Source organism: Gallinula chloropus (genome assembly GCF_964237585.1).
Source record: "Gallinula chloropus genome assembly, chromosome: 20".
Lineage (NCBI taxonomy): Eukaryota > Metazoa > Chordata > Aves > Gruiformes > Rallidae > Gallinula > Gallinula chloropus.
The window spans coordinates 2,327,114-2,339,579 of record NC_140105.1 but is presented as its reverse complement, the minus strand read 5'-3'; the positions used below and the strand labels follow the sequence as shown (position 1 = coordinate 2,339,579).

Here is a 12,466-nt window from a genome sequence, read left to right as displayed (position 1 = left end):
CATTTACACCTGTATGCCCATACTAAGTCGGTCCACCTGAAAGGAATGTAAGGACAAACCCCAGACTGTATTTCCTTGCTAAGTAGAAGGAAGCTGAGACATTCATGCAAATCACAAGGCACTGGAAAACCCCCAACCTTGCTATCAGTGATTTAACTGGCCACACTGCTTCCCTTTCAGGACATAAGATTTGGGAGCATTATGTTTGGCCAAAGCAAACAGATGTAAAAATAAGTTGTTCTGGAACAGGGCAGGCTTCTCAAACTGATGGTTTTCCCCTGTGCTGGTTTATTGTTTATTGACTTTCTGAGAGGCAGTCAGGCTAATCATTTCAGTGCCTCAGCAGGCAAAGTCAGCTGGACAGTCACAACGAACTTTGCCACCAGGCAGACTTAATTGAGGCACTCTGAACACAGAGGGCCACTTAACAGAGCAGTTAGCCACAGGAGGCGTGCCATTATGTCTCATCAGGTCCACCCAGCACATCAGATTCTGAGATAGAGCCACAGGAGACCAGCAGTAACTTACTTTGCCCTTGTGTGTCTCCTGGAGCCACTGCCTCAGTCGAATGAGGCAGCTTTCCTGCATCGGTGTCAAGTCACCCAGGTACCGCTTGATGTAGTCTGCGTCTAGCTTGTCTGGAGAGAAGGGGCACATGGGGTTAGAGTGGTCCTGAACTGACCTAGTCAAAGCAGCAAACGACCTTATATGCTGGTATTTGAGGCAGAGAACAAGCTGCTCTGCGTTCTGCACAGTCAGAATTGAATTCTTTGAGAGCAAGGCAACACACACAGTTATCATAGTGTTCCTAAGGGTAAACAAAGACCATTCATTCTCCTTCTACGACTCAGAAAGGAGTAAACCCAGGTATTTATAAAAGCATTTTGTCAGTATATTCAATTTGGCAATCCACAGCACCATAGGGTTTACTGCTTTGGGAAATACTTGGAGAAGCTTTGATCTAAATCTTCCCAAATTCCCTTATTAACAGGGAAAGGAAGATATAACCAAAGACTGTCTCTCCAGGGGAGCTCCAAGCCCTTTTCTCCCCATGGTTCCTACAGTTACACCCATGTTCAGCTGCCCAGGAGAAGCAGCACAGTGCTGAGAGCCTCCACAATACAAAGAAACCCACTAAAACAAGTCAGACCAACACACCATCAGGCGTTCCTGCTGTGGGCTCTGAGGGGCTGCTTGAGGTGTTGAGGTTCTCCTTGTTGTTCAAGCTCTCCTTTGTGGCAGAGTCTGGTATATTGATAGCAGGTGAAACTGGTCTTCTTGAGTGGGATGTGCTGCTCTCCAATTTACAGGCAACAGGAGGAGTCCAACGAGGAACAAAAGTTATTCCTTCTTCCTCCAGCTGCTTCAGGTAGTATTCTATGATTTCTTTTCCCTTCAAAAAGGAAAATTTACTTTACTTCAGCTACTAAAACCAGAGAAAGGATCAGGCTGAAAACCCATTAAGTGGCCAGAACTCTCTAAAGATTCCACTTGAAAGAACAGACCTACACACATGCTGCCCCCAGCTAATGAGCCAAGCTCAGCTTTTGGAGCAGAGCAGCCCCTTACTTCACAGGGGCTACAGAACTCCTTCATGACTACAAGCTCACCTTTTTAATATTGCTGGTGTACTGCTTCATGGCAATCTTTTCCACTGTGCTTTCAAAACCAAAGAAAGATTTGATATCCAGACTTGCTGACTGTTCAAAACAGGTCCAGTCTTCATTATCAGGATGAACCTGGTAGTTGAAAGGAGGTCACACAGTTTAACTCCCCATTCAGAAGGGTTTTTTTCTTCACAATACTTGAAATGACTGTTCTTTTACAGGTCCATACATAACCAAAAACGTTCCAGTGGAATTTGTAGTCTTGTACTTTGTTTGCAAACAGGGTTTGGGAAAGGTAACCCTAGAGAACAAAAAGCTGAGAAGCCCTCCTATAGCCTCATGGCTAGCACAACCTTTCTTAACCAGAAAGGAGAGCATAAATACCTGGTGCACCACACAATTAACACTATCTCATCCTAGATATGGGCTGCAATCATTGTGTGTCTGTGGAAAAGGGCAAAACACTCCTCAGTGAGCTTTCTGCTGCTGCAGGTCAGTGACAGAGCGAGGCCAGCCAGCTCAAGGACCACAGCAAGTACAGCATAAGCATTTCCATGCACTGCAGTCTAGACAAGTCTGTAACAGACATCCTGCTGTAGTGCTCCCTTCTTGACCTACCAAGTACCTTAGTGTTCTGCAGATAGAAACCTACTTTACTTTGTTGACACAGGACAATGATACAGGAAGTGCAGCATTCAGCTGACAGCTCATTAGCTTAGAGCACTCCCAGCTTCCTTCTCAGCTTCTACATTAGCCTGCTGAGATGATCCTGAAACAGAGATGTTACTGCTCTGAAGGAAAGCTGTTTTCTGAACTCCCTCCAGCTGAAACAGGCTGGGAATCTCCAGGCTGAGCTACAGAAACAAGCAGTATCACAGAACAGGGGGTTGGAAGGGACCTCTGGAGATCATCCTGGCCTCACCAGGGTGGAGCAGAAGGTCAGGAGAAACTCCCTTGACCTGCTGGCCATACTCTCCTCAATGCCCTCAGGTACCACTAGCTTCACTGCTGGTCCTGGAGAGCTTCATGCCTGCCAGGACCCCCAGGATTTGTAGTTCACAAACATCACAGAAGGCTGGATTTCTGAGCATGCAATCGTCCTGATGCCTTAAGGTTCCCTTCCCCTTCACAACATGCTAAAATTGCCTGGGAACAGCATCAGCACTTTCTAATGAGACAGCTACAGGGGGAAAAAACCCAATTCCCTTCACCTGCTTTTCTGCACTGGGGGGTGTGTGTACAAGAATGGCTCATAGGAATCATAACAACAGCATGTAAAATCTCTCTATCCTTCCATAAATTCAATTATAGAGTCACTTGAATAGGAAAGCATTTTTAAAACAATTTATTCTTGAATTGAAATTCTGGGTTTGTATTTCCCTACAAATTCCTTGACTGAGTGGAGCACAGACAAGAAATGGTGTGTTTTGTGCACATTTACCACATGTCCTTTTCTATGGAGCATCTCCTCTGAACAGAGCTTCCACAGAACAAGTGCAGGTGGAAAAGTATCTAAGTGTGCCTTGGAAATAACTGCAGAAGTAATAATTGTTAAAACCTGCAGGTAATAGTGTCATGTGGGTTTGTCCAGTGACCTTTTCACCATGGTTCTGCACACAACTGAAAATGTTATCAAGTGCACATAAAGAATGCAGCAATAAAAATAAGTCAGTTACATTTGTGAGTTTTGATTTAACCTTTAACGCTGATTTGAAGTTTTACTGCCATATGTGTCTATAAGCCTGAGTACTGGCTAAGCCATTCAGAAAACAACCACCAGAAGCAACCTGCAGTGAGCAAGCCATCAGATTCCCATTTCTTTCCTGGGTTTTTACAGTTTTCTGTATCAGAAAACATCTGCACTGATGACCAGGAACAGCCATGGCAGAAAGAATTAGGTTAACACATAACTAACTCAATGAATGTTTGTCTGAGCTGAGCAGAAGGCAAATAAACTACACTGAACTTTCCCTTAACAGCTCTGTCAGGGTACCACCAGCCTCCCCAGGCCCTACACTGCTGCTACAGGCAGCAGAGCTGCCCAAACAGAGCTGTCAAGCACAGCAAATTACGTTGTGTTCTGCTCTCTTAGAGGATGCTCAAAGCAAGAGGGTGCCAGAGTTGTTTCAGCTCTTCAAGCAAGCGTGCTACATTGAACACTAGCAACAATTGTCACTCATGGTGTGCTGGCTGCTTTTTCTTGCAAAGTAAAAGCCAAGAACAACCCAACTTCTGTCTATGAGTCCTGAAATCTAAACACTGACTTAACTCCATCTGCAGCACCACCAAAAGCCTGTTACTCACTGTGTAACAGCAGTGTTCGTTAATAATGACTCTGTTAGAGAAGGTTTCATTGTAGGCTTCTATATGCAAAGTCCTTTCTCTTCTATTCAAAGAATTCTTCTGGACAAAGTAGACATAATCCACTCCTGCAATCTGAGGGACACAACACAGATCCTGTTAAGATATAATACTCATGGGAAAGGAGATCCAGAAGGATAAGCCAGGCACTTCAAACCTCATCACCTTTTTCAACAGCCGCGGTGCGTCTATATCCAGCTTGCAGCGCCGTTCGATCACATGGATCGCCCCATCCTCACTCTTGTATTCGTTTACAGTGTCACTGGCCACAAACATGGGGATCAGAGGACATGTAGGAAACCTCCTTTCATATGCCTATGGAGATGGGAAGAGAAGAAAATAATAATCAGAGTTTATTCCTGAGGGTGTGCACAGGGTTCCTCCGTTGGCATCACCAGCACTGGGAGGCACAATGCCCTTCATACCTGTCATAGAAGGGATCAAACCTTCCTGGAGACCAACACTGTGGTGCATTCCAAATCATCCATTTATTAATACAATCCTAACACAGCCCTTTCCTGGTAAAACCATTTTTTAAACACATGAAACACCCCATTTCTCCCCTCCCTCCAAAGAGGAAGTTGTTCATTATGCACAATGACAATCTTCTTGTCAGCAAGAGGAGGAAAATAAGACCCTCTGGTCCTAAAATACCACAAGACAAAACAATTACATGTTGGATTAAGAAAAACCCACATGCTAATTATCAGTGTTTCACTGGAGTTTTCCATAGAGCTCCCAAAAGTCTAATAAGAAATACTTCAAAGCCTGTTTCTTAAGCTAATAGAGCTCAAGCTCCCTGTGCAGAGAGAATTCAGAGGGATTTTGCTGCACAGTTTTGTCCAACACACCATAAGACTTTCCAATGCAGCAAGGGGCACTTCATTCTTCTGAAAATTTAAACTTTCTGCAGCAATGCAGAGCCAGCAATGGTTGGAAATTCCAGTTAAAGAACAGTCACATAAATATGTCCCTCTGTTAAATACCTGACATGCACGGAGCCGATGGCATTAAACCAGATACCTGTTTGACTGATGCCAGTTTCTTAACTACCCTTTCCAAGTGTAAGAGGAAAATAGGAGGTTTAAGGTTCTCCCCCCCCCCCCCCCAATAAACTCGTTGAAGTTTAGTTCTTGAACCACTGTGGCTGGAGAATACAGCACAACTGTTGTATTGTTAACTTTTCTTTCATAGTCAGTAGAGTACCCCCACTGCTCTTTGGCTTCCCCCTCATGTTGTAGCAGTGAAGCTGGGGGTTGGAACTCTATGATCCTTGGGATCCCTTCCAACCCAGACCAGTCTATGATTCTATGAAGTAACCAATTCTTAAGCTGCCTTCTCACATTCTGAATCCTCTCATTTTTGCTATTACCAGAACTTAGTTGCCTTCAGTGCAAAGGTAGAGACTGCAAGACATCCAAGCGCAGAAGAAAACTTCAGTAACAAAGTCAATCCAAGAGCAGAACACAAAACGACCCTTTAAAAAGAGCTAAAATATCCACTTTGTCCTTTTAAATGTTAACTGCTCTGAATATAGCTGGGTCCCAGCCCAGGAACAGCACCGACAAGGAGAGGGTGTGGAAGAAAATAAGCAGCAGCTGCAGAAAGTATGTAATGGTGGCAGTGGAAGAGAAAAGGTCTCTTAGTTCTCCCTTTATGAGAATAAAAATACTGAATTTGAACACAGTGTTACTATGGTGACAGTGGTGCAATGCACTAAAACAGTGTCAGCTTCTTTTCCCCCCCTCATGAATATTTTTCAATCATTTCTGCAGCAGGATTGTCCTGAGTTCATAAAGCTCCTCTGTGACATACCCAAAAGTACCAGCAGTGAGAGAGCACACAGGCTCCTTCCCTCAAACTTCTCATCTGTGCCCAGCTGGTTGTGTTTAAATTGAGAACAGGAGTTAATTTCTGGCTTCAGAGATGTGTGCACAATAGAAGTGACAGAGCATTAGTGTTGGAACACAATAGCAAGCAGGGGGGAAAAAGCTTTCACAGCTCCAAGAGAGAGGGAGGATGGGTCCTATTAGTGTGGTACAAGTAGCTGCTTACTTCTTTTATGAGGCTCTTGTCCTGGCCAGAAGGCTGGATATTTTACAGTCATTCAGGAATCTCTCAGCCCTTTCACTGAATAAGTCTCAGCTTTCTTTCTAAATGAATTCCTGTTTTAACTCTATTGACTGGAGGGGGTTGGACTAGATCTCCAAAGGTCCCTGCCAACCCCTATTTTTCTGTGACTTTAGATCTTAGTCAAAAGGAGAAAAGACTTCCAGAAGCAGCAGAACTGTAAAGTACTTCTGCTTGATTCAGTCAGTATTTCTATTTTATTTAAGGACCTTGTAACAACTGAGGGGAAGTAGGTATCTAACATTTTCCCCTCTATGTTAAAAGTATTTTTACTTTTGGATCACAATGAATTTTCCCTGAGCAGCCTCCTCTGTGCCAAGCCTGTGCACATGCTGATGCATTTCTCCTCTCAAACCACTTCCTATCTGCCCTGTGAACACTTGCAAATCACAGCATTACCTGCTCAGAAGTGCTTATTGAACTGCAAGCAAATAAACAGCCAGGAAGAATCTGTTGTTCTGAATGGGAAGACTCAATTGACTGCCTTCAATTTGGAAGGGAACAAAATCATCATTTGCTAAAAGTTGGCAAGCTCAATGCTTACAGCAACAAAGCACTTGAAGGTTTCAAAGAGATTAACAGCAACACAGGATGCTTTCTCCATAAAGAACCTGCAGGCAGAGTACTGAAAACTGTTCACAGTCAATTTTATTGGGCTCTTAAATTAGGCTGGGTTTATTTCTTCATGTACCACCGCCAATATGTTCTTGTAATGCATCATTTCTCAGCACAGCCTTGTTTGAAGGAAGAAAGCTGTGATAGTAAACCACAGCCACATTAAAATATTCCATCTGCCAGAACCATCGTGCTCTGCTAACTGCAGGGGGGTGGACCTTTAAAGGTCCCTCCCAACCCACCCCACTGAGCCATGAGCAACCTCTCTTCCACACGTGCAGAGGAGGCAAGGAAAAAGCTGCTGAAGACTACAGGAGGCAGAGGTCTGGCTTCATCATGGGCCAAGGCAGCATGAGAAGAAAGCCTGTAATTTGTGGTACAGCACAGGATGAGACACATGAGTCAAAGCAGCACACGCACCACCAGGACTGGAGCTATTAAAGGACCATGAGAAGATTAAACTAAGATCAAATGCTGCTTTTTCTTTCAAATAATCGAACTGAGTGGGTTGAATGAGGTGATCCTCCTCTTCTACTCTGCCCTGGTCAGGCCCCACCTGGAGTGTTGTGTCCAGTTCTGGGCTCCCTGGGATAAAACAGACAGGGATCTCCTGGAGAGAGTCCAGAGGAGGCTACAGAGATGATGAAGGGGCTGGAGCATCTCCCCTGTGAGGAAAGGCTGAGTGAGCTGGGGCTGTTCAGCCTGGAGAAAAGAAGGTTAAGAGGGGATCTGATCGATGGTTATCAATATCTGAAGTTTGGGATGCAGGGGGAAATGAGCAGCCCCTTTTCAGTGTCTGTGGGGACAGGACAAGGGGCAATGGCTGCAAGTTGGAGCACAGGGAGTTCTGCACCAAGATGGGGAAGAACTTCTTCCCAGTGAGGGTGAGGGAGCCCTGGGACAGGCTGCCCAGGGGGTGTGGAGTCTCCTTCTCTGGAGAGATTCCAGCCCTGTCTGGATGCCGACCTGTGCAATATGAGCTGGGGAGCTGCTCTGGCAGGGGGGCTGGACCTGATGAGCTCTGGAGGTCCCTTCCAACCTCTGTGGCTCTGTGATTTTGCTGTGTTACTGAGGTGTTTTGTACCAGAAATGACGTCTCAAGTCCAGCTTTGCAGACAGGAAATAGCCACATTTGCCAATGTTCCTTTAGCAGCCTGACAGAGCAGAGTATATTATGAAATGCTACACATTTTTCCTGTGTGACAGGTCTCTTTAGAAATAAATTCATTAGATACAACACCCTTCTCTTAGCATTTCAATTTTACTGAATAGATACAATCACAAAAGACAATTAGTTCCTCAAAAGCAAAGCAGCTGCAGTGATCCTGATGGACTCCACACTGGAGGAAAATGCTGTTGCTGTAGAACTAAAGGTATCTAAGAAGAATGCTGCAAGCATGTTACTTAATTTCTTCTGTCACAGTTTAAAACATACAGTGTGTGGAGATTCTGATACATAACAGGTGAAAAGCACAGGGGTGATCATCCTCAAGAGCTCTACCATCCGTGCTGGGCTTGGCATGAAGGGTTGCAATGCCTCTTCAGCCAAGACAGACAAATCTATGTACAAATCTTGTAAAAAAGAAATTATTTTAAGCCTGCAATTCTGTTGTTCCCTAATAAGGTACTTTTCCAATTTCCCACCAGCCTCTGAACATTTGTGTACTACAATCTATTAGAAGCTGGCATTGTGCATCAAGAAAAACACAGTATGGTGAAGCAGCTTGAACTTCAAATTTAATGGGCTCGTTATATAAACCTGTAACTTCCTTAATGCACGTTAACAGTAAGAACACTGACAAGCATAATTTCAAACAAAATAGCACTGTATTAAAGCTGCTTCCCTTAGCAACTCCTGTTCAGAGTAGAGTCAAAATAAAAGGATTTATTTTACTTTTATCTCTGCTAGTATTTCAGCTGTCTTTAAAGACATGAAAGCAATTCAAAAGTGAGAGGATTTTAAACTCATTGCAGTCACTTTTCCTACCCAAGGGAATTATCCTTGCTGCTGCTGCCCGTAGATTTTAGGATTCCAGTATCAGCAATAATAGGATCCTTTCAAAATGCCACCTTCAGAACAATTTAGGTATGACCCCAATCCAGTTCTCAGGAGGACCAAAGACTCTCCTTGCTGGCTTTTTGCTTCTCAAACCATGCCCAGGGCTAATAAAACACCAGGGTAATAGGCATGTACTCAGTCCTCAGCAAAGAGAGGCAGTCATTAACTCAAATAAATTATTCAGCTTCTCTGGCCAGATTAATATATTCCCAGTCTCATGCCTTAAAGGATAGGGATTGTTCAATAATTCCATTAGATTACTCAAAACTAAGAAGAGAACAAGATCTGGCAAAACTTGCAAGTGATCTTATACTGTGCTGGTATTGTCATGGTAGCTGAATGCTCCAAACAGAACATCTGCCCTGCTGAAATACACAGGAATTTAAGTCACCATTCAGAAAATGAAGCATGTAGAGTGATTTTTTAATAGCTTACTTGCATAAAAAAAAAAAGTCAAAGCTTATTTATATTTTCTGCTCAAAACTGCTAGAGCAGCAACCTTCTAAGAGTAGCACAACATTCTCCAAGGACACCCCAAGAGATCCATCCATCCTGCAACCGACCCCAGCCTGCTGCATTTTGTGTGTGCCGCAGCAGCTTCCACTTCAGCCTGCAAGACCTGACCACGTTTGGGTACTGATCTGCAGGTGCATCCAACAGTCACCATGCTTCTCTAGCTCTGTGAAGATGTGGAATGTCTGAGTTAAGAAACAAGAAGGGTCACTCAAGCAGGATGCTGCCCTGACTTGCCAGGCTGCACCATTCCTGCAGCCAAACACTCCTGCCTATTGCTCCCCTTCCTCCCCCCTGCATCACAGCGCTGCAGATCAATAGGAGAAACATTGACTCATGGGAGGCCAACCAAGGGGTTTCAAATTCTTGGCAGCTGCATTTGGAAAGAAACAATCCTGAATTAACTCTCACAAATCAGCCAATACCTTCTCATGGCCCATACACTGCTGCTGTTCTCTTTACTGTTCTCTTCATAACACACACATATATTTAAAGATATTTCTGTAAAGAAGCAGGTATCTCAGTGCCAGTGGATGTTAGCAATCAGGTCAAGGGTGTCTATGTGGAAGAAACCAGATGGGCAGAGCAGATACACCTCAAAAAGCTCTAGAAATAGTTTTTGGGTAAGGTAGCATTCCCAGCACCAGGAAAGGGAAACAAACAACAACTTTTAAGATATTAGTCATCAGCTTTTTGGAAAGGAACATTTCTATGAAGCCAGTTCTGGAAGGATGAACACTTCTCTTAAAGGGTATCTTGGCTGCTACAAGCCAAAGCCACCACCAAGAAAGCAGCAGAGTTAAACTTTCCTTTTACACAGTTACATTCCCCATCAGTATGGCTCTCCACAGCAGCCCTTCTTCAAAGGAGGCTTAAGGGTTTGGCTTTTTTCTCAGCTGTGTTTTCACTTCATTAAGTGTTCTCCTTTACAAAGAGAAGTTATTTTCTTATTGCTGGGAAACAAAGGCTGCTTGGCAGTGACTCAGGAGTAAGAACTCACTCTCTCTGGAAAAGACAAAGCAGGTTTAGTTACACAAGACTACAAATGAGGCTTACAGGGACTACCAACCCACCCTGCGCAGAAGAGGCAGATTCAGACCTCTGAATGAATGGCTGGGTATTATCTGAAACACAGCCGTTTTCTCTGGGCAGATTTCTGGTCTGGCAAATTTGAAGTAATTCAACCAACCTTATTTTTTCTCTTCTGTATGTCTTGACTCAGTCTATGCCATCAAGATGGCTAGTCAGGTTTTCAAAGCACTGGGATGATGACCCACTGCACAACTGGTAGCTGTCAAAGTGGGTGTTGGATGCAAGACCACCTCCCCTACTACTTTTCTTAACAGAGCAGAGAACACTATTTTAAAAGGGGAAATACTAAAAAAGAGCTTAAGCTTTCCATTGGAATTTCTACTATAAAAAGTGTTTAACAAATAAAATTAGACCTAGAACACAATATGCTCCTTCAAAGCTCTTCCAGCAAGATTCAGCAATGGTTAAGCCACTGGCTAGCACAGCAAGATCAACAAACAAAACGTTTGCATAAGGACTTATCCCTGACCTGAATTTAAGCAATGGGAAGGTAGATCAGGAAACACCTCGTGTGGAAGCCCTTTGTCTGAACTAAAAATTATAATCTGGCACCTGAGTGAGAGCTACTTCAAAGACTTTAAAGCTTAAGAAAGCAGAGAGCACCCATTAAAAAGGAAGGCTTTATGTTGCATCTTGTTTTGTTAGGTAACAAAGCAAATCCCAGTGCCCCACATTCGAATACACCTTCAACACATTAACTGTGGAAGGGGAAAAACCCTTCCATTCTAGGTACAGAGCAGAATTTCACCCAAGAGAGGAAAACCCAGCCTGTACAAAGGGAGCTCTACTTGGGAAGGGTGTGAATAGCAGAGAAGAACTGGCAGAACATTCAATGTGACAGCCCTGCAGATGGCTCTGAGGGGACAGCTGCCTTGTGTATCCAGATGGATGCTGGTGAATCTCTTGCAGTGAGGACTGACATTCACCAGGCAAATGTGAGCAGCCCCTTACCCTGAACTATAAGCAAAACCCCCACAAACTCTGTCCCCATCACAGTTTACCCCATTGGCAAGCGCATCCTGGTCTTATTTTACTTTGTCCCTCTTCCATCATCCCTCTGTTACAGTCCAAAACCATTTTGCCCTGTTGGAACAGGCTACTCTGCCTTCCCCCTTCATTCCCTAGTACAAGATGCCATTTGGCCTCTTAAGTACTAACGATGACTATTAAGTATATCCCAGGTAAAATAAATAATCCTGCTGTAAATTACACAGGAAAAATCAATAGGACAAATCAGTATCAATAAGACAAGCATCCTGCTTCATTTTAGAGGCTAAAAAGTTCTTGCTTACTAAACAAGTGTACAAAATGTTAATTGACCTGGGACCTTCTGATTAAATCAGTGCATTTAGCGCATAAGTTTACAGCCTGAGGAACAAGCAGTGCCCACCCTGTTCACATACAGCCTACCAAAGTATTCCCAAGTAACTGCCCCAAATGGCCCAACAGCTTCTACTTCACAGAAACACACCCCAGCTTTAAAGTTCCAAACCAATGGACTCGAGTCTAAAATTTCCATAAAGGGGGCTGTTAAAATTTCATATAGTTGTGCATCAAATCTTTGAGCTACAATGACTTTTCAGTTTTCAAAGTTTTCATTTCTGTGGGGTTTTTTTAAATATAGACCACACAAATACACATTATTACACAGATTGTGTGACAAGTACTAACAAGAGCCTACTCTGCTGAGATTCTGTTAATGAATTCTAATTGAGGGTTAATTAATTTCTCAGCAAGAGAAGCAAGCTTGAAAAACTCTCAGATATTCTCCAGTGTGATGAACAGAGCTTTCAGGTAGAGCATGTGGGAAGAACAACTGTCAGTGGTTCAAGAACTTACTGCAGCACGATATTCAGCTTCTTATGATGCTGTATTTATTATACAGCACTGGAGTGGCACTCAGACTTACAGCTCAGGTCCACATCTCTTACACTGAGATGATCAACGACCCAACTGCCTGAAGAGACACTCACATGCTGAGCCCTGACCATCCAGACTTTAAACCACCTCAGTGCTGAGCAGCTCACACAACCCTACAAGATCACTACAGAAACCAGCTCATTAACATCACCAGGGCTTCACTTCACCT

At 43.7% G+C, this 12,466-nt stretch overlaps 1 protein-coding gene across 1 annotated transcript in view; it reads right to left on the bottom strand.

The window, feature by feature from the left end:
* SEC14L1 (SEC14 like lipid binding 1) overlaps positions 1-12,466 on the bottom strand; it is a gene marked incomplete at both ends in the record, with an annotated part of 40,627 nt that overhangs the window by 12,190 nt on the left and 15,971 nt on the right. The window contains 5 exons of the mRNA XM_084273524.1: positions 529-638; positions 1,159-1,393; positions 1,611-1,739; positions 3,912-4,043; positions 4,134-4,283. Of these exons, the coding sequence (XP_084129650.1) occupies positions 529-638; positions 1,159-1,393; positions 1,611-1,739; positions 3,912-4,043; positions 4,134-4,283 (756 nt within the window). The remainder of the gene's footprint in view (positions 1-528; positions 639-1,158; positions 1,394-1,610; positions 1,740-3,911; positions 4,044-4,133; positions 4,284-12,466) is intronic.